Raw genomic sequence first — 21,537 nt, 5'->3', positions numbered from 1 at the left:
CTAAAATTGTTCGCAATAAATCATCCTTACAAAGATGAGTAATGAGTTATGTCTTTTCTCTTTTGAAAAAAAAAAAAAGAGTAAAGTCATACTTATCTTCTAATGTATGGCAGAGGGGGGGCCGGTGAAATCTTTAAATGACAAAAAAAATTTTTAAGACCCCCCTTGAATTCCCCCCCAAAAAACCTATCCCCACCTGGGCAATCTCTAGTATCTTCTTCTAAAACTTTTGCATCCCCCCCCCCCCCCCCCCCCAATTCCCTGAAGAAAAAAAAATTTCAACCCCTCCCCCCCCCATTTTACTGGTACAAATTTTTTTAAATCCCTCCTAAATTTCACCTGCCCCCCCCCCCCCCATACATTATGAACGCAGCCTTAGTTTGTTTCACAAAATGTAACTGTGGATTATTGGTACGTAAATGATTTTAAAAAATAAATCAATAGTGAAAACTTACCAAGGTGACACAAATCTTGTCCATGAAACGCAACATTTCTCAACACCTAAGAATGGCAGGCCGCTACAAGAAGTACAGCAGCGCGCGCATTGGAAAATGGCGTGACAACTTTGCTCGACCTGTTCGGCATCAATTTGAGAGGTAAGACTCTTTTCAGAAATCTCTCCATAAATTTAGTGCATTTTTTAATTGCATGATTATTCTTACTTTTATTTTTAAAAAATGCTTCAAATGACCTCAAGCCATGATTTTCTTTCCGAGGAAGACTTGTCCAGGTGACGACTAGAACCAAACCTGTACCTCCGAAGCATTATGGAAAAAGCTAATGACAACTGTCGAACAAGAGATCTCGAGGCATACCTCAATTAGATATTCCGATGTTGAGGAAAAGACTGGAACGATTGACATTGCAGTGCATTGTGGGATAGTTTTGGGGGTCATATTTCCAAGATGGTGTCCATTTAATTTTTTAAAACTGTCCCACAAAGGAATGCATGCCAACTCGATCAGGATAACCAATTGCCAGATCATTTTTGCACGCTATGCAAAAGTCTTTTTTCCCCACATCCACGTTTACTCCACATACCGAAGTCTGCCTTTCAAGAAAGGAAAACCCTTATCCGACAGTAGTTTTGCTAAGGGTAAGAAGGCAGCCTCTACTTGGAGAGTAGCGATAAGTTTGGTCAAGTCTTGAGCCTCGGAAATGAAAATACTGGAAATCAATTTGATTATCGTATTCTTAAAAAAAGTCTATAATATGCCTATCAAAAATATATCTCCAAAAATATCTATGAGTGCAACTTATACTTGAAATATGTTTCCCTTATCTCTAATTACTTTTGTTTTAGTAACTACAGAATTTTGAAAAATAGTTCAGCCGTTTTGAAAAAAAATAAATGGAAATGATTACACCAAGCAAGGTGTGTTATGAAAGATTCAGTCATGTTTATGAAATACAAATACTCATTAATAGTAATAAGTCAGTGTAAGAAATTCGATTGTCTGAGATTACTAGACGGTATTTTAAAATCGAGTATCAATACTGTCTTGATCTTGCACAGGCAATGTTTCAGAGGTGTCGATAGATTTCTCATCCCCATTTTCCTCATCGTTTTTCTCTGGTTCTGATTGTCCTGTGAGCTTGTCTTGTTTAGTTCCACTATTATTGTTTGTTTCTGTTCTTTCTTCTTGTGTGGCTTGTTTCGCTGATTCTCCAGCTTCATCATCTGAGTCCCGTTTTTTCTTCTCGTGAACTTCCTCCTCGGCTAGCCTAATATCATTTGCATCATTATTCGCATTTATTGGTGCGTCTCCATTCACTTCTAGTTTATTATCTTTAGGTGACCCATTACCATTCCTGTCTTCTTGAACGTCCTCAACCTCTTCTAATTTCTCATCTTGAGTTTCTCCACCATCGTCTTCTTTGCCGTCTTGAGTATCTCCACCTTTTTTGACATCCTCACCGTCTTCTGGTTTAGCACCTTGGTATTCTCCACCATTCCGCACGTCTCCATCATGTTCTGGTATAAAAGTCTTCTCCTCTACAGTTTCTTCTGATTTAACTTCGTGTACATTATCACCGTCTTCTGGTTTAGCACCTTGGTATTCTCCACCATTCCGTACGTCTCCATCATGTTCTGGTATAAAAGTCTTCTCCTCTACAGTTTCTTCTGATTTAACTTCGTGTACATTATCACCGTCTTCTAGTTTAGCACCTTGGTCTTCTCCACCATTCCGCACGTCTCCATCATGTTCTGGCATAAAAGTCTTCTCCTCTACAGTTTCTTCTGATTTAACCTCGTGTACATCAGCACCGTCGTCTACCTTATTTTCCTCTACTTTACCATCTGAGACTACCCCAACATCTACTTCTCCACCCTGTATTTCTAAACCATTGATTTCATTTTTTTCATCCTTAGAGTCCTTATCCATACTTTCATTTTCACCAGTGGTGTCTTCAGGCGCCAGGTATGAATAACGTGTTTTCCATTCGTGGATTGATTGCCTATTGACATCCTTTGTTAACAACTCTTCCATGGCCATTAAATCTCTTTGTTTATCCTAATAAAAAAATATTAAAATCGAAGTATTTTAGTAAAAATACTCGTTAAAGAATACAGCCTAGAATACCCTGCTAACAAAGGTTTTCAATTCGAGCTCCAAGTACGTCACTAGGTACGTCACAATGTACGTCATCATGTACGTCACTAGGTACGTCACAATGTACGTCACCATGTACGTCACTAGGTACGTGACCAAGCAAGTCACCAGGTACGTCATCAGTTACGTCATTAGTGACGTCACCAGGTACGTCACAGAATGACGAGCAAACAAGGGAGTGAACTCATTTGTGACCAGTCATAAGTGGATTAAATTTTGCGCATGCATGTAGCGGGCTCTTTTTGTGGTTTTATGCGTACGCCTTATTATTGATGGTTTTCAACCATTCCCAAGAGAATTAAATGACAAAAGACACGTCGGCCATGTTGGAGGATATAACAAAAGAGTTCACTGACAATTCTTTTGTTAAGTTCCTCCAACATGGCCGCCGTGAAAACCATCAATTCAAGTTTCAGATGACAAAGTGCAGTGAGAGGCAAGTGCACCACTGGTATGCCACCTTGATTCCCCAACACTCACCTTCAATGCTCTTTTCATCTCTCTCAGCTTCAAGACTTCCTCATTTTGTTTACTGACATGAGTCATGGCCCGCGCTCTTTCTTCATTGCCTGGTAAAGGGGTACCAATTATAGATAGTCTAGCATCCTTGATCGTGCGTACAAGTGATAACAACTCATCAGCTTCACGTTTTGAGTCCTTAGCTTTTAATTCGTCGACATCATTCCAGTCACCGTTATCAGCATCTAAGACATAGTACCATGTGGTATTAGATGATTCAGTTGGTTTGGAGGGTTTTGGAGGTTGTTGGGAGGGCGTGGCAACACATGTGTCTTTTTGTTCTTCCGATGACTCTTTGATTTCTGATTGGCCGACATTAGGCGTTGCCATTGTTTTTGTTTCTTTAGTTTCTGATTGGCTGACATTAGCCGTTGCCATTGTTTTCGTTTCTTTAGTTTCTGATTGGCTGACATTAGCCGTTACCATTGTTTTGGTTTCCTTGATTTCTGATTGGCTAGTTTCGGGCGTTGCCATGGTTTTCTCAAGAGGTTTAATTTCAGGCGAATATTCTTCCTTTGGTGTTTCACTCGAAGATATTTTCACTTCTGCCTCCAAGTTTAATAGTTTTTGTTCTTGATTTTCGACTGCCGAGGCAACAATAGGCGAAACTTCAGGTGAACAAGACTCTTCCTGTAAGGGGGCAGTTGTAGATGTTTCCAAGGCAATAGGACCATCAACACTATCACCTTCTGCTTTGGGGGTCAATAGTCTTTGAATGTCACTAGGAGTTGCTTTATCAGTAGGAGATTCACTACGATCTTTGTTTTCTACAGGTTTGATATTTTTGGTGGCTTCTTTAGGCGAGGATCCAAAGGACGCTCGTCTTCTTTGGTCGGTCTTTTCCAGTTCGCCATCGTAGCTATAGTAACCACCAATACCTAAAGAAGAACAAGTAAAGAATAGGCGAGAACATTAAGAGAGATTTAAGCGCAAGTAAAATAAAATACTTCTCTATAAAGGATGAGTTGGATGACTGCTAAAGATCTAAGAAGACAAGTCAACCGTTGACCCAGTCAATCAGCGCGAGTTCCATGTTCTTCAAATAAGAGAAGACCCACTTCCGTCACGGTCAGGGTACAAAAGTAATTCATGTACTGAATAATGTCTAATCATAGGGCGCAATCATAACGCCGTCACGGTCACATTAGTGCAGTTTTCGTATGACTGTGAAAAGTTCACGGCACGAACACGGTCGTGACACAGAAAGGGATATGCCAGACAAATCACATTGCACGAGAATTTACTCTCCATCCAATCAAATACCCGGAACACGGCATAAACACGGCGCGGACACGGTCACGCCAAGATCACGACACTTTTAGACCAATCATATTGCGCGTGGAAAAAAAATCAGCCAATTAAAATTCTAGAAAGTATCACGGTCACGGCACGTCACGCTTACGGCACTGAGCTTTTCGCGGTCATACGAAAACTGCACTAAGACACTGTATGACTGTGAAACTGCAAGGCACAAGGTTTCGTCACGGCATGGAATAATAACATTCATTGGACCAATCATAGCCCGTGACTGCAGTATTTGTCCAATCAGAATGCTCAGACACAAACATTCGTCACAGTCACGGTACTTTTACACGATATTTTTTAAGTCATACAAAACCTGTTGTTTCTCACCTAATACTGATCCAGCTCTTTTACCCATTGAGTTTGTTTTCTTTCTCATCGTAGTATCGCCAGATTGCTGGTTTTGTGTCTTACGGACGATAACCTCCCCTCGACTAGAAGCACCCAACACCGATATCCATTTATCCATGTCTTCTTGGCTGTCTGCTGCAAAGTATATCTTAGCAGCTTTAGGATCTTCTGACTCGATCTTGAAACAGCTGGAAGAAAAATAGGTGCGCAACTGGTAAATTTTTATACATGATACAATCAATAGACGTCATTTAAGGTCTCGTGGTAATTTTATTAGCTGAATGGCAAGTTTTCAATAGAAATGTACATGGATGATATCGCACTGGGGGAGGGGAGGGGGTAGGGCAGTGTTTGCCGCTCAGTGAAGGCTGGTATTAGATTTCTGAGCTTCAATAGGCTGATTGATACTAAGAAATTAGCGTGAAGGGGAAAAGGAAAATAGGAAAATAGAAAGGAAGGAAAGTGAGAAGAAAGAAAAGAACGGAGAAAGGGATGGAAGAAAGAATGGATGGATGGATGGATGGATGGAAGGAAGGAAGGAAGGAAGGATGGAAGGAAGGAAGAAAGGAAGGAAGAAAAAAAGAAAAGAAGGCAAGGAAGGGAGGGAGTAAGGGAATCTAATGGAAGAAAGAAAAAAAGGAACTTACAATCTTTTCTTCATTTCAGGAGCAGCTGTTATAGTATGGTCTTTTACACCTATCACACCTCCAGCCTCAGGATCAAACGATGTCTTGTAGTAATACACATGCTGTTCTTTCAATACAACCCATTTTCTCTTCCACGATGCAAATATTGCTCCCCCTCCTAAACAAACAACCAGAGTAAATTCTTTAATATTGCTAGTTTTCAATCATTCCCAAGAGCATGAAATAACAAAAGACACGGCGGCCAAGTTGGATGATACAACAAATGGCTAATGACGAATCGTTTGTTAAATTCATCCAACATGGCGGCTGTGAAACCATCAAACACAGTAATTTTTGATGAAATTGGTAAGAGCGCATTAGCAGTCACAGTCGGAAGCATTCCAGGGCAACCTCGAAAGTGGGGACCTACATTTGAAAATATTGAGGACTAGGATGTGTATAAAATTGGCCGTGATTACCGAAGGTGCCAATGAAGAATGACCCTCCTTTGTAGTGATAACTTTCCCTCCTTCCCATCGCACCTCTTTCTCTGGATGGGGTTAGGTATCATACCTCTCTTAGTCAGCCAGCCTTCATGGTCCACTTCACCAAGTTCACGACATGACAGTCTGTTGTTGTCTTTAGATGTGTTCTTTTTATCCTGCTTGTTTTGGGACGGTGCTTCACGAGTACCTATCACCTCTACTTCCTTAGTACCTGCAATAACAACACGAAAAATACTCTTAGGCCCCGTCCACACTATGCCGGATAAATTTGAATCCGAATTTTTATTTATTCGGTTAGGCCTACCGTCCACACTAGTCCGGGGCGAATCCGGAACAATTCTTCACCGAAAACGATTTTTTTCGAATACGGTCTCCAGAGTGGAACAATTTGAAAACGCCGGCTAACCGTATTAGTGTGGACGGAGAACATTTCGAATCCGAATTTTTTCGAATACGATGACGTCATGATTGTAATGGGAACATAGCGGGAAGGCTAAAAATTCACCGCGGGCTCAATTTAAGCTTCGATGCACATGCTCAGATGTGCAATGAAGCGTTTTTGCCGCCTCTGATCAGACTAGTGTGGACGCAAAACATTTTATCCGTTTTTGTGTGGACGGAAAACTTTTTTTTCGGTTTCGGTGTGAAAGTTGCAGATTCAAATTTAACCGGCATAGAGTGGACGGGGCCTTAGTCTTATCAAAACTGGAACTGGTTCTTAAGGTAAAACAGGCAGGTACATACCCTCGGCATAGCTCATTCTCATCTGCATGTGTTTTGAAGGGCTGTGAGAAGAAGTAGTAGACTCTCGTTTGGCTATGCGCTCTCTTAGTAAAGAGTCTTCATCAAGGGGTGATTCAACATCTAAAACAAAAAGAGGTATAGTGTGTATATCAACAGGGTGTGACCTCGTTTGGATTGCCTCATGTGTATTATCATGAGTGGCTATGCGCTCTCTTAGTAAAGAGTCTTCATCAAGGGGTGATTCAACATCTAAAACAAAAAGAGGTATAGTGTGTATATCAACAGGGTGTGGCCTCGCTTGGATTGCCTCATGGGTATTACCATGAGCAGGATTGATGTGGCAACACCCAAATCAATGTCACTGCTGCTAATGTTAATGGTGATAACAACAATGATAGTAATGATTTCATGATTTGATTTCTGCCAATTACAATGAGGTGCTGAGAAAGAATAAGACAAAATAAAAAAACGTATAAGAAAAAAAAATTGTATATACACTGAATCAAAATATGGCAGCCAATTTAAATATCTATTGTTCTGGACTGACTAGCAACAGACTAGCCTCTCATACATGTGAAAATGCTTTTATGTTTCCCCATGAACATGACATCACATATCAAGGACAATCAATGAACCTCACCATCTTTCCGCTCATCCTGTTCAGAAGCCTCATCCACCATCTTGGTTGTTTTCTCATCATCCTCTACAACACCCTCTTCTAGTGGTACTATGGCTCCTTCGGCAATGTCCTTCTCTTCTTCTACTGCTCCAAAAATAAACGACGATTCATAAATAGTACCAAAATAACCTTATAATTACTAATACACTAACTATCACACCATGTAAGGGGTCCTTCCGTGAGCTGGGTCCACACACATTACCCCTACATTCACTATTTACGACATACATGAGGGAGAAAAACTTGAGAACAGACTCAACTCACATTATTACAGTTCATTCAGGAATCGAACCCCCAACCCTAGGCATGAACTACACAGTAGTAAGAGACAGTACTTTAGCAGCAGCAGCAACTGTTAAGTACATCTTACAGTATCATAGACACAAACCACCTTAGAAACACTTACCTTTCTTTCCAGTCTCTTCAGGCCCATTGTCTGGTGATTTCTCAGCTGTTGTTGCCTCACTGAGTCCCCCAGCTGCTTGGGTAACTTCCTCGGCTGTAGTTTCTACTGGTGTACTACTTTCCTCTTTGTCAGAATCATTAGGCTTCGTCTCCTGTGCCCCATCAGTCCCATCATGCACTGGGGTTTCTGTTACAGCCTGTTGAGCCATATCAGGTTTCTTTTTTGTAGACCTTCTTTTACCAAATATTGATCCAAAAGACATTCTTTTGAACACTGAGCCAGTTGACGGCCCCTTTGCAGGTTTTTTGGGGTCACTAGATCTGCAGGCAAAGAAATGAAGTCTGAGATGGGATTCCTGAGATGGGATTCCTAAGATGGGCATTGTAAAACCTTGTGGCAAGAGGTAGAACATGCTAAACAAATGCATGTGGCATCCCCATGAATTGCACCAGCTACTTATTGTGGTGAAAGGCAAATATTCTATCAGACTCTCTTTTTACGGCACTTTTCAATGATGCACACACAAAAACCGTACAATTTTCTATTGCAACAAAATAAAGTTTTGGTGGATGTCAATCAAAGTATTTTCATACATTGTTGAAAAACATGGACCTTTCAAAGGCCCCTTATGGGGATGCCTTGTTTGATGCCCACCAAAACCTACTTTGAAGTGACTGCAAATTGCACATTTTTTTTGCACATGATTGAACAAGAAGCTCTGTAAGTGGGTTGTAATGTAGCACGCAATTTATTTAATAAAATATCCAAGGATTTTGTTATTAAAATTATGTTGATGTCCTTACGTCGATGGTAGAGATTTGCGCATCACTACTCCTCCTACTACTGTGGTAGAGTATCCTTCGGTTGCTTGTTGTTGGTTTTCTTCTTCGTCAGCGTACCATGTAGTGCGAGTTGAAGATACTTCTGTCGTATGAAAATAAAACAGTCGTAATTTTTCTTATGATGCAACAGATTTGGAATCAAGGGTCATGCAGTGGTAGTGCTAATGCACTCTCACCCCTAGGCTTATCTAATGGATTATTTGGGTTCTCTAATTCTTCTAAGTCCTCTTCAAAACCAAACATGCTAAATCCCAATTGATTATGAAGAGTCAGGGAAACTGGAAAATCTGGGGATAAAACCTAAGGTACATAGGAAAAGGACTTAAGGTACATAGGAAAGAAGGGCTTAAGGTACATAGGAAAGAAGGACCTAAGGTACATAGGAAAGAAGGACCTAAGGTACATAGGAAAGAAGGGCCTAAGGTACATAGGAAAGAAGGACCTAAGGTACATAGGAAAGAAGGACCTACAGCTGTAAGGTACATAGGAAAGAAGGACCTAAGGTACATAGGAAAGAAGGACCTAAGGTACAGAGAAAAGAAGGACCTACAGCTGTAAGGTACATAGGAAAGAAGGACCTAAGGTACATAGGAAAGAAGGACCTAAGGTACATAGGAAAGAAGGACCTAAGGTACATAGGAAAGAAGGACCTAAGGTACATAGGAAAGAAGGACCTAAGGTACATAGGAAAGAAGGTTCCAAAATAAGCTCTACCCACATGATGGCTTGATTCCAGGGAGCCTACCCACAACTATGGACGAGGGCCCAAGGTTTGTTCACCTCTGGTTATTACGTGCTTCCCTCTTAAAACAATCTAGGAAGATTTATTTTTTATTTCTTTTATCCATTTTATTTTAGTCCCCTACATTTACCTCCAGGTTGTTTTTCCTCACCACCAGCTTCATCAACAGTAGTCTCTGGTTTAGTTTTTGCAACTTCACTTGCCTCTGCCAACACAGGACTTTCCTCCTCCTTGTTCTGCATTTCTGGTTGATCAACAGGGGGTTGTACCTCTGGAGTGGTTCTAGTTTCATTTCCTTCCTCTTTGGTAGCCTCTTTATCAATCAGTTGTGCCAATGGCTGAGTTTCGGGATTTTTAGTTTCTTTGCTGTCAGAAGGTATCTCAGTCCTCCCAACATCTCCTTCTGGAGATTCTTTATCATCTATCCCTGAAGTTTTACTCTCAGTGCTCGCAACTTCTGTCATCCCCTGTGACGGCACTCCACTGTCACCTTCAGCAGTCTCTTTATCGATTACTTGTGCTGAAGGTGGACTCTCACTTGTTGAAACCCCTTCTGCTTTCTCTGAAGATACTTCAGTCTTACTATCATCTTTTTCAGGAGACTCTTTATCAACAACTTGTGTTGATGCCTCAGTTGGTGCAACCCCTTCTACTTCTTCTGATGGGACTACAGTCTCAACATCATCTTTCTTGTCAAGTTGTTTGCCAGTATCGACCTTTCCATCATGGTCCTTTTCTACAAGATCTACATTGGTACAGGTTTCTACTGTATTCTCCATTTGCGGTACATTACTATCATTCAGCGTAACACCTGCTGCAGTCAGCGATATATCCTGATTATCAATATTTATTGACTGAGATTTTTCTTTTTCCTGATCAATTGCTCCTTTATTTGTTTCATCGGATGCTACTGTTATGTTCATACTTGGGTTGCCTAATTGATTGACAGATTCAACATTATCGACAGAATTTTGTACAGATTCTTGTGGTTCATTTCCTTCTGCCTTTGCAACAGGTGATGTAACTGCCTGATCACCTTTATCATCGCTATTTTCTTCTTCCTTATTTATATTTTTGTCTTCTGTAGAACTTTGCGGCAATTTGACACCACTTGGAAGATCTACTTCTTGTATTTCATTGGTTGCAGCTTCCTCCATTGTTTATGAGATAATAAGGATGTAACAAAGATCAGTATCCTCTCATTCTAGTATTCTTTCTTCAATAGTTGAATGTTGCTGTAATGGATCCTTTAAGTCCACACTTTAAGAGCAAAATTAACAAAAGAAAGAATGTTAGTGCACAAAGACAAAATATGGATAGCATTAACAATAAAAATCAAGGATTTTTCTCTTTCAAAATCTCATTTAGTAAAAAGGAACAAATGTAGAAATAATCAATTAACAACAAGAATGAATTTGTTATTGAAACAAATGCAAAGAAAAGGTGTTTATAATAAAGTCATATCATGTCATTAATTCTTGAAATATCTGTGTATCTGTAAATAAATGATTTAGTTATGGTTTATGCATCCAATACCATCATAAAATATATCTAGTCAATAAATAAAAATATATTAAAAACATAGCCCAGAGGCAGTTCCTACAGAGGTTTGATAACCGCTGATAACAGCCCAGAGTTTGTTTCAGAGTTAGATCTGTATATTTTTTAGCCGTGCCTGTGACTTAGGACAGCCCAGAGGTTGTTTCAAGGTTTAATCTGCGAGTTTTCCATTCCTAGCTCAGTTAGATCAGTACAGAGGTTATTTCAGAGTTCAATAAAATTAATGCTATCTGGTTCACAACTAAACCAAAATTAATGAATATGCATTGAAATAGTGATTTTCATGAGTGGGTCACAACAATGATACCAATTCAAAATTCACAGCATCTAGATAGCAAGTCATCTATGTCTTATCATAGCCATATCTACATGTGATGTCATGATTGGACCATTCCCTAAAAGACAATAGAAACCCCAAAATGTCTCCAACTCATGCGAATATCTTTCACAATAACATTCATGTGCATACATATAAACATTAATAACATCAGATACAAAAATATAAAAATTAAGAAAAGCTAATTATAAATTATCAAATTTGAAAGCGAATATAATATTATTTTTAAGTAAATATTTTCAAATTCTTAGAGTAATAAAATGTTTGACATTAAAAGGCCTTACTATATATATATATACCTTTATCAATGTTCGAAATTTAATATTTAAAAAAAACTATATTATGAAATTAAATTATGTATGCAGGTAATATTTATGATAAAGTTGATACTTTGTTAGAGAGGAAACAATATTTCTCGTAGCTAGGAATCATAAACCAGAGATAGATTTTAAGAAAGCAGGAAGTGTACAATTTTGTAAAATATCGAAATAATTGTTTCAAAAGCGTGTCTAAACAAGTTTAAGTTTAGAGATGAATTTTCGGGATGGATGACATTCTTATAAAGTAGTGACTACTCTAAGTTATAATAAACCAGTCTACACCGATTTTCAGTACAAAGAAATCTGTATTTACAAAAAGATTTGCAGTCAGACGACAAATGCTTTGTGAACAAAGTCAACGAGCAGTGTTTGTATTTCTTTAGGAATATAAACAACATTACATGAATTTTTGAAGTTTGCAGCTCTAATTATTCAAGGATACTTCTTAATGAACTAGACTCTTAATACGACAAGTTGGAACGGAATTACCAAGATCTTGGTTCATATATTAATAGGATTTTAAAGTACTTTAGCAGATGGAAAAGAAGAGAAGTAGCTTAAAAAATTTCATATTATTAACAAACCTTCCTGGACGTATATATTACAGCGTGAAATCATGACCGGAAATGCTCAAAACTTCACTATACGAAGTAATAATTCCGAACAAAAGAAAACTCTAATCCTACTATGGAATTGAAGGATAATGTAGGTTTATTGTCTTATTGGCATATAGCTGTAGCTTGACGTTTTCGGCGCTGAACGTTCGTGACACGAAGCGCTGAAATACTCGATGAAGGGAGGTGCGAAGTGGATTTAATATACCTCAAGAAACTGCTTAATAATTTAATTAAAAAACCGTTATAACGAATGAAGGAACGATAGAAACGTTGTTTAATAGCTAAATATTCTTACCTGTAGGAGATATGGTTATAAATGAAGCAAAAAAGGGATAAAAAGTTGATTGAAAGACAAGCTATATTGAGTTGTTGTGAAACTGTCTTCTGATCATGTAGGGCAGATAACAGGAGTCTGAGTACTAACACGATTTGAAACACGATCTATTTCCGGTTTGAACCTGGGAAATATTCTTCATCAGAAACAACAACTCCAATATTCTTTCACTTCAAGTTTTTAAATTAGAATATTCAGCTATCTTTTTATGTTTTACTAGAGTATTTTTATGGAGGCGCGGGAGTGTGAAAGATAGTTTCAGAGGGTATGGGAGAGGAATTTTAGTGCGCCCCCCCCCCCCCCCCAATGTTTCCTGTGCCCTACCCTCTTGGGAAAAACGGGGCGGTAAGGGTACGGTGTTGATAGGACCATCCCAGGGGAAGTGCACAAACGCTATCATTAAATATAATATCATTTTGGTAATAATAACAATAATATTTTTACAACTACATCATCGGGAAATCAGTGGTAAAGTCTCGCAGCGACAGAATTTCACCGCTTTGTTACGACCATGACTCTATTTTTTCTACTGTTACTTGAGTAAGAAACAGTGGCGAATACATAGTACATAGTATAGTACATTGAACAGTTTTGGTCATCCATTAGTTTTGTCAAGATTAAGCGCGTCTTTAAATTACCATAAAGAGGGGATTTTGTGAGAAAATGTCTTTCATCTTTCTTTTATAACAAAACCTTATGGATAAATTTTTGACTATAGATGTGTGGTAACTGGGATTGCACTGAAACTGAGGCTAAGCCGGCCCACGGACCATTAGATAATTAAGGGGGGAGGGGAGGGGGTGCGTAGATACCCCCAAAAAATATCGAGCAAACACATCACCTACCAAAAAGATATCGCGCAACCTCTCCTTTCGGTAAAGAAATATCGAGCAAACACGTGCAGGGGTTATATTACAACAAAATAAATATCGTGCAACATAAATTCCTGCAACACATAATAGTAATAATAATAATAATAATAATAATAATAATAATAACAACAACAACAACAACAATAATAATAATAATAATAATAATAATAATGTCAGAAATTACATACGATGTTATCAGCAGCCTCCTTTGCATGCGTCCTTAGGGGCCGTGCAAGATATTAGCTTTGTAAGCTACTCTGAAATTCGAGGTTAAATAAAGTTTATGTATGTACGTATGTATCTGCAGCGTCTTGGTAATCTTCGTATTAAAACGTGATAGTCGCATAGCGTGCACGTAATCTACACCGCCAAACGTTTACATAACAAACTTCGGCCGCATGGTACTTATCATGACTATTCGACCGTGACAATACTACAGCACTAGAGCATTTTATAGCAGTCAACATGAAGATTGTCGAAAAATCAGGGAGTTTTTTCCGGCTATTTTTTATTGCGTGTTTGATTTGTGGTGGGTGGGCAGAGGTGTGCACTAAACAAGTATGTGAGTACGAGTTCATGGTACGAGAAACGCGTAGTATGATGTATAGACCCGACATAGATCATGCTTATTTGGTCAAAGTTCATCAAGATGGGGCTCTCAGACTTCAAGAAACTCCTGACGGTTTTCACAGGTAAAATACTATCTGTACTGTGACTCGTATTAAATTTGTCAAGTTTATTGTGCAATACTCGACCAATACCGAAAAAAATATAGAAAAAAACTCGACCTCTATTAGTGTATAACTTATAACTTAATTAATTTGTGATATTTTTATGATCCTTTTGTACTTATGAAGATATTACGATTGTACATCTATTCGTGCTAATTCTCATCAAAACGCCTAACTATGTGATTTTTCATTAAAGTTGAATCGACTTTATGGCTTTAAAGTTAAGTACGACCTGAGAAAACCACGCTTTTCAAGCAAAGAAACGCATTTTTAACTACCCTGGTTGAAGAGGTATTTTCTGCCCTCCGTTAGGGTTTTAGATCGCCTATGCGGGTGCTTTTATCTTGGTAAAAACGAGATTGTTATATAAATTTATATAACATTCTTGCTCGTAAAGATAACCTTTTACTTATGACCTCTCACGTTTCGTATCTGTTTTAGCCTTTTCGGAATAAGGACTTAAATGTTATTGTAAAGTCAATCATGTTGTTATATGACGATATGTTAATTTAAGGATTCGATTATACACATGACTAATGTAGCATTGCGGCCTGTTAATGTCATTCAACAGTTACTACTAAGAAACGAGAAAGTTTAGGAATAGCCCCGTCCCCTCGCCCCAACCCTCCTCCCTCCTGAGAGCCGCTACGCAGCTAGTTTAGGATAGGCATACGTTTTTTGTTGGGGGAGGGGGGGGGGGGGTCACGTTTTTTCGTTTAGGAAGGGCTGGGATATTCGCGGTAAACTATTTTAAAATGGCTGTAACCCTCTCCCTTTCACTCAGTAAGATATTCATAACCCTCCTATTAAGATAACAAGGAAACAGCTTTCCTCAAATATAAGAAGGTTTGACCCTCTAAAAAATCTCATTTTTTACTGACGACTCTTCCCTTTAAAGCCCTCCCCCTCCCTCCCCCTCCCCTCCCCTCCCCCAATAGAAAAACGTGCATAACTTTTGCCGTCAAAAGTACAAGATTGTTAGGAGCAACGACATAAAGCTATTACTTCGACAAGTCTAAAAGCGAAGAGACTGGTGTCCATCATCTTGGTACAGTATTTATTTAATCGCGTACCCAGAGTCCTCCATGTCGTTAGCGCCTGGTAAGACTCTTGCCGGCGCCAGCCCGCTGACCAAGAACCCAAGATTGTGTATTTATTTTTCCATGTTTTCAGGTCAGTCCCTAACATCAGTGTCCCTCTAGATAAAGTCCATACCGTAGATGGATACAACAGGACTATCATTACTATCAATGACCAGTTTCCAGGTCCTACTATAGAAGTGATGGAAGGAGCTGAGGTGAGGACACGCAACCAGTGTTCACTCAAATGCTGATATTTTCTCTTACATTGTTTAGTAATTTATGATGAGCCACTTATCTTTGAATGTACGCAATTGTTTTTCCAGTTTCAGTCAGACCATATTTCATTCTCTTGAGTATTATCTTTTTTTATCTTGGAGAGTAATGTTTCCCCATTTCAGACCACATTTTATTTTCTCGAGTATCAATTCTTTCTTTACCTTTGGAAGTAGCGTTTTCCCATTTCAGACCACGTGCCATTCTCTTGAATGATACTTCTTTCTTTGCCAGGGGAAAAGGCACTTGATCTGAAATGGGTAAAAGTACGCGTAAAGTAAAGATATCTATATAGCGTGTGCAACCATGTGACTCAAAATCCCTTTAGATATGAATAACAATGAAACAACCTCCATGTTGGTTGATAAAGAAGAAGCTAATGAGAAATGCTTTGTTATCGTCAACCAAGATGGCGCCTATGACGCAACATGCACCTGCTTTATTACGTTTTGAATTTCTCTGCAGGTCGTAGTGACGGTAGTGAACGAGTTACTAAAAGAAGGGCTGTCTATACACTGGCATGGAATTCACATGAGACAGAATCCCTGGATGGATGGCGTTCCCTTCGTTTCTCAGTGTCCTGTCCAGACAATGGTCAGTAAAATGAAAGACTTCTCTTCAGTATTCTCTTGGTGGACTAACTATTTGTCTATACTAACTTCGCTCTCTCTAGGTTCCTTCTTCTGAATCTTCCACAGGAATCCCAGAGAAAAAAGGCCGAAACTGAGAGCCTGGGGATGAGTCAAACAATGACGTAATACCAAGATGCATTCACTGTTTTTATTTCTATTCGTTGTATCTTTTCCAGCAAAGTTTCCAATACAGGTTCATAGCCGATCCACCTGGCACCCACTGGTACCATTCACACTTCGAGATGCAGAAAGCTGATGGACTGTTTGGCGCTCTCATTATACACCGGTAACCTTTTAAGAAAGCACCGAAGAAATCAGAATTTTTGTGTGAATTTGAACCAATGAGGTGTCGTGTTCTTTAAATGTTTTACAGATCCATTCCTAGTGTACCATATTTCGTCATGATGTTTTCTGATTGGTTCCTGAAGCACTCTACGGAGATAGAAATTTCTAGTCCGTTGAGAATAACACGAAAAGGATATGGCGACATGTTCTATGCTGATCAGAAGAGAAGTAAAGATTTCATTTATTCTCATTTTCATAAATTTTGATTCAATTAGTGAGTTAGTTGTTAGTCGTGACCTGACTTAAGCCCTGAGGTTGTTTCAGGGTTCGATCTGTAAAGGCCGGTTTAGACGGTACGATTTTCGCCTACAACTATCGCATCGGCAACACGCTCGCACCATCCTACAACTCGAGTCGTAGCGTGTAAATCAAGCCTACAACTCGCCTACGACAGACGCGAGCGTGTTGTATACGATCGTTGTAGGCGAAAATCGTACGGTCTAAACCGGCCTTAAGGTAGCCGTGTCCTGCCAAGGTTTTTTATAGGGTATCGATAACATTGGATGATTTTCTTTTCGTTGCTAGGTTACATGTTCGATGGGACACTAGAAGGACCAATCCACTACTGGTCAGGGTTGGTTAATGGAAAGGGCCGCCACGGTAACAAGGCTCCTTTAAGCATTTTTACAGTCAAGCTGGGCAAGAAATACGTCATTCACATGATCAATACTGGACTCGCCTACCCATACAGGTGAGTATTAGCCAAAGGAAGTTATGTACAGAGAACTGTAGGACTAGAGCGGTACGAAGAAGAGGAAGAAATTTGGTCACAGACTCCCTTACTTTCCTGGTTCGTTACCAGTCTTCCTCTGAATTTTTTTCCTAGGTTCTTTATACATCAACACCAGCTAACGGTAGTAGAGAGCGACGGTCACCGCGTCAAACCCGTACAAATCGACTCAGGCATCGTTTTCCCGGGCGAGTCCTACAATTTCGAATTCACAGCCAATCAGAATCCTGGCCGTTACTGGATAAAAGGTGTGAATATGAGGACTACAACGGTACTAGGTTCAGCTCCTGATGGAGAGGTCTGGGATGCGCTTGCTATCTTACAGTACGAGGGAGCGGAAAGCAACGATGATCCAACGACCGAGGAACGAAATTGTACGGCAGATAATCCGTGTAGGGTACTGAACTGTCCGTGGGACATCTACAGTAAGGTAATTTATATATGAATTTTGAGTTAACTTTCCATACCATTGATGATCGACAATAGTGAAAACCCGAATTTCGCATCAAATTAGTCCAAAACTGTTTTATCTCGTTCTCAGAGTCGTTAGTTGCTTACTGCACATGCACTGCGCATTAATCTTTTTCCGGAGCCTACGTTTCCGGCCCTACAGGCTTTTTTGGTGTACTTAATTCGAGACGCCATCTTGTTTATTTTCCCTAGTACTGTAATTTTTACTTCCGGTATCTTCCTTTGTTCTCGAGAACCAATCACAGCACAGGAAATATTGGAGTTTTCCAGAGCCCAATTATTTCGTCGAGCATGCGCAGTAAGAAATGAGGGCTCTGGGTACGAGATTGAATCGAAACGAGATTGAATCGAAACGAGATTGGCTTAAAATGTGGTTTTCAAACTTGCCTGTTGTTTAGAGAGTATCTAAAATTTTTAAGTGATTTTTTAAAAGTGAAGGAACGAAAATGTTTTTTTATTTGGAGAAAACGTTCGTGCTTAGATGCATGCATGCGAAAATGTTTTATGCTAGCGGCTTGCTGACCACTATTGAGCCTGCGATAGAGCTACAAGAATACTGATGTGTTGTATTTGTTTTTGTTTGTTTGTTTGTAGCTGTGGTACCCTAATCGTATTTGTATTCCTGTATCAAATCTCTCCCTCGACACCTCTTTCTACGAACCGGAAAAACTACCCAATACAAAAGATGACGACGTTCACGAGGTTTTCCTCAACTTTGGCTTCCCGATGGGCTCCGCGGTAAATAACAGACGAATGATCACCCCACGTGCTCCGCTCTTCCAAAGTCCATCCACGTGGGGTCTCACGAATTGTGCACGTGAGTGCGACGAGAAAGTATGCTGGTGTTCCCACGTGGTAGAACTGCCACCAAAGAAAACCATTCAAGTTGTTCTTATGGCATACAAAGGCGCCAAACTGGGTCACCCGGTACATATACATGGACATAGCTTCCAGGTAAAAACATTAGTGGTTGGTTTCCCTGTGGTAGTCTAGTGACAGATCACGTGATCATCAACTACAAGTGTGGCTTCCAACTTGAGTTCTGACTAGTAACTAATCCTCGCTCGGCCAAATTAACCAAAGCAAATTGTCACCAAGGGAAATGACAGATACTGCTTTCAGACTAATCACCAAAATTTATTGTGCAACGTGGCGGAAATCGATCACGTGATCTGATGGTTGCCTTAATTTAATCGTGTCAAAATATTTTCAACAATTTAAAAATTACTATTTACAATTACTGCAGATTCTCAAGATAGGTTACCCAGTCCAGAACCAAACTTCAGGCGAAATACTACGCGACAATCCTGACATCGTCTGCGAAAATGAATTTTGCACTAAACGTCACTGGTCAGCGGGGCACCCAAAAGACTTGAACTTTGACAACCCTCCTCTGAAAGATACCGTTATGGTTCCATCGTATGGATACGTGGTGGTGAGGTTCGTCAGTGATAACCCAGGTGAAAAAATGAAACATATCTTATAAGAGATTAGCTATGCGTGGTGAGGTAACGTGTGCTTGACCCTCAAATGGCTTTCTGTCAACTCTGGATCAATCAAAACGCGACTAAAATGCGGGCAATATGATCACTCTAACAAATCAAATTGCGAGATAATTATAATAACCAACCATTCAAAAAGCCTGGATTTTAAAACATTTCTTTAACTAAATGACTGACTCAAGTGGATATTTCATTTCAAAGATATCTCTCGCAGGCTCAAAAGAATGGCAAGTCACGTGACAAGCCATACTCAGGCGCATGCGCACCTAATGAAACAAGTGAAAATTCATGTATGTGTAAAAACAACTCAAGTAGAAACTTATCGTTACCTAGGTTACTGGTTTGTCCATTGTCACGTGGGCAATCACCAAGCCGAAGGCATGGCCTTAATGTTCAACGAATCGTTTGTACATCAACCACCAGCTCCAACCGGATTTCCTACCTGTCAAAAATTTGACTTGGACCAAACTAGTTTTCGTTCAATGTTGGAGAAAAACAAGAAGTGTTTGGACGACGAGTGTTCGCGTGTACAAGCGTTTGAAGACCCTGATAAGAAAGACAAACAAGCATGTCAGGTAAATAACGTTTCTTGCCGGAAAAGCAAGGCAAGTTCCCAGAGATCAGTACGTGTCCGCCTTGAGGTATCACAAATACTAAATATCATTTTTTTCTCGTTCGTAGGACACGTGGATTTACATCCTAATCACGTGCTGTGCTGTTGTCTGCGCTGTGCTGGCACTAGTCGTCAACGTCATCTTATGGTACTGTCTGACACGTCGGACACCAACAAAGACATCCAACGGAAATATCTTTCATCTTAATACAGAAGCGATGTAGCCAATCACAGAATAATCCCCTTGATTGATTTATTTTAATTGATTTATTTTAATGCATAATTTGATCTAAATCCAAATGTATGAGTTTTATGACATCTTCAGCAGCCAAAACACTATTACCACCATTTGCATTGTTACGCGGCCACCCCAGACAAAAACTTTGCAATAGACTGCCGTCAATCAAACACGTTGACGTCATTTACACGTGTTTGGATCGGCCCGGTAGGCCCGGCGAGTGTGGCTCATAATACTTGTAAACAATCGACAAGTTTTGGCGCCTCTTGAATCACACACGCGTGTAAATGATGTCAACGTGTTTGATTGACGGCAGTCTATTGCTAAATGCACGTCGCGATTTTTTGTCTGGGGTGGCCGAGTAGCAATACAAATGGCGGTAATGTATAATCAGAATTTTCCACTGTAACTATTTGAGCTATATACACCTATTTATATTTCGGAGATCTCAGATGCATGGGCGATCTGAGACTATACGGAATTTTTGTGCTTTTATGATTTCTGGCTAAAATACGAAAAATCCCATTCCTAACTCAAAAATCATGCATCGTATTCCAATCTTAAAGAAAAATAAATTGTTCCGCTGTGTTCATATCATTACAATTTGCAGCGTATTACTCGGTCTCGGAGTTCAGATACGAGATCTCCGCCGGACCGACAACTTCTTAAAAAATATACATTTGCTTTTGACATTTTGAAATAAAATGAACACACAAACGTTGAAGAATTTTAGTTTCCCGGAATTACAGCGTACTATAATTTCGCGCGTAGAATCGCAAGGCATTATGGGTCGCTCAGGGGGCACCCTGGATCACCCACAATGCCTTGTGATTCAAGATGGCTGCCGCATCGTCAAAAGAGTCCCTTAATGCGGCTGCGTGTACGAGGTCGAGACACGGTCATTTAGTGGCAGTGATGTTATTACTGGTTAACGTGCAAACTAGCTTTGTGAATTATTCTTGGTGAGAAACGGAATGTTTTATACTGCTCGTGAAATTATAGACTCTTCCACAGTTTCTCGCTCGGCCGTTCCGTCTCCACGCTTAGAGACTGTAACGGTACAATGACCGAAAGGACTTATGGGTCCCGAAAACTTGGTGAACCAAAATACTCGTCCTCAGTCTCTCTCGTTCCATTGTCGGCGAAAATGAGAGAGACTGTGGACGAGTCAGTTTTGGTTCTCAAAGCACGGCGAGAAACGGCAGAACAGCCGAGCGAGAAACTGTGGGAGAGTCTACGTGAAACTATGGCGCGATTACACTGATCATTTAATTTTCTCAGTATTTTGTCTCACAATAGCGTTGCGACACAAGTTGCAAGAGTGCCACGGAGATTCAATCATTACCAAAAGTAGAATTTAGAAACGAAACCTAGGTACTGTTCTTGGCGACGATCGGTGCAACTTACCTCGCAACGTTTTTTCGCTGTAGGTTACAAGTTGCGATTGGTTCATGCAACTTGTGTCGCAACAAATTACAAAGAAAATTGCTCCGTGTTTAAATCGCGCCTTAAAAATGGCGAACTAGTTTTGTTAGAGTTTTTAACTGT

At 39.8% G+C, this 21,537-nt stretch overlaps 2 protein-coding genes across 3 annotated transcripts; one reads left to right on the top strand and one right to left on the bottom strand.

Annotated features, from left to right (window-relative positions):
• Positions 1-623: 623 nt before the first annotated feature.
• Positions 624-12,588, bottom strand: LOC116304415 (uncharacterized). Of its 2 annotated transcripts, none has more exons than XM_031714157.2 (11): positions 12,462-12,588; positions 9,463-10,592; positions 8,552-8,672; positions 7,749-8,068; positions 7,304-7,426; positions 6,664-6,783; positions 5,987-6,130; positions 5,435-5,591; positions 4,767-4,975; positions 3,096-4,012; positions 624-2,516 (listed from the first exon to the last, which is right to left on the bottom strand). In XM_031714157.2, exons 2-11 carry the CDS (start codon positions 10,487-10,489, stop codon positions 1,479-1,481), a joined length of 4,176 nt encoding a protein of 1,391 aa, XP_031570017.2. In that variant the 5' UTR covers positions 10,490-10,592; positions 12,462-12,588; the 3' UTR covers positions 624-1,478. The 2 variants fall into 2 exon arrangements, with proteins under 2 accessions (XP_031570017.2, XP_031570018.2); XM_031714158.2 differs by lacking the exon at positions 12,462-12,588 and adding an exon at positions 10,936-10,957.
• Positions 12,589-13,695: 1,107 nt separating this feature from the next.
• Positions 13,696-20,707, top strand: LOC116304416 (uncharacterized). The gene is made up of 11 exons (XM_031714159.2): positions 13,696-14,064; positions 15,277-15,400; positions 15,924-16,052; positions 16,267-16,376; positions 16,464-16,603; positions 16,961-17,126; positions 17,262-17,595; positions 18,231-18,590; positions 18,883-19,096; positions 19,472-19,713; positions 19,820-20,707. Exons 1-11 carry the CDS (start codon positions 13,838-13,840, stop codon positions 19,973-19,975), a joined length of 2,202 nt encoding a protein of 733 aa, XP_031570019.2. The 5' UTR covers positions 13,696-13,837; the 3' UTR covers positions 19,976-20,707.
• Positions 20,708-21,537: the final 830 nt, after the last annotated feature.

Source organism: Actinia tenebrosa, unplaced genomic scaffold, assembly GCF_029948245.1.
Source record: "Actinia tenebrosa isolate PJP-AT-01 unplaced genomic scaffold, QUT_ActTen_1.0 PGA_scaffold5__44_contigs__length_20552954, whole genome shotgun sequence".
Lineage (NCBI taxonomy): Eukaryota > Metazoa > Cnidaria > Anthozoa > Actiniaria > Actiniidae > Actinia > Actinia tenebrosa.
The sequence above is the reverse complement of the archived record's forward strand: the minus strand, read 5'-3'. Positions and strand labels throughout refer to the sequence as shown.

Coding starts and splice junctions, on each gene's coding strand:
- LOC116304415 (XM_031714157.2), bottom strand. CDS start 10,489: ATGGAGGAAGCTGCAACCAATGAAATACAAGAAGTAGATCTTCCAAGT. Junction 5,592..5,986: donor AGGCTGGCTGACTAAGAGAG/GTATGATACCTA, acceptor TTGTTTGTTTAG/GAGGGGGAGCAATATTTGCA. Junction 4,976..5,434: donor CCTGAAATGAAGAAAAGATT/GTAAGTTCCTTT, acceptor TTTTTCTTCCAG/CTGTTTCAAGATCGAGTCAG.
- LOC116304416 (XM_031714159.2), top strand. CDS start 13,838: ATGAAGATTGTCGAAAAATCAGGGAGTTTTTTCCGGCTATTTTTTATT. Junction 14,065..15,276: donor ACTCCTGACGGTTTTCACAG/GTAAAATACTAT, acceptor CCATGTTTTCAG/GTCAGTCCCTAACATCAGTG. Junction 16,604..16,960: donor CTATGCTGATCAGAAGAGAA/GTAAAGATTTCA, acceptor TTTCGTTGCTAG/GTTACATGTTCGATGGGACA.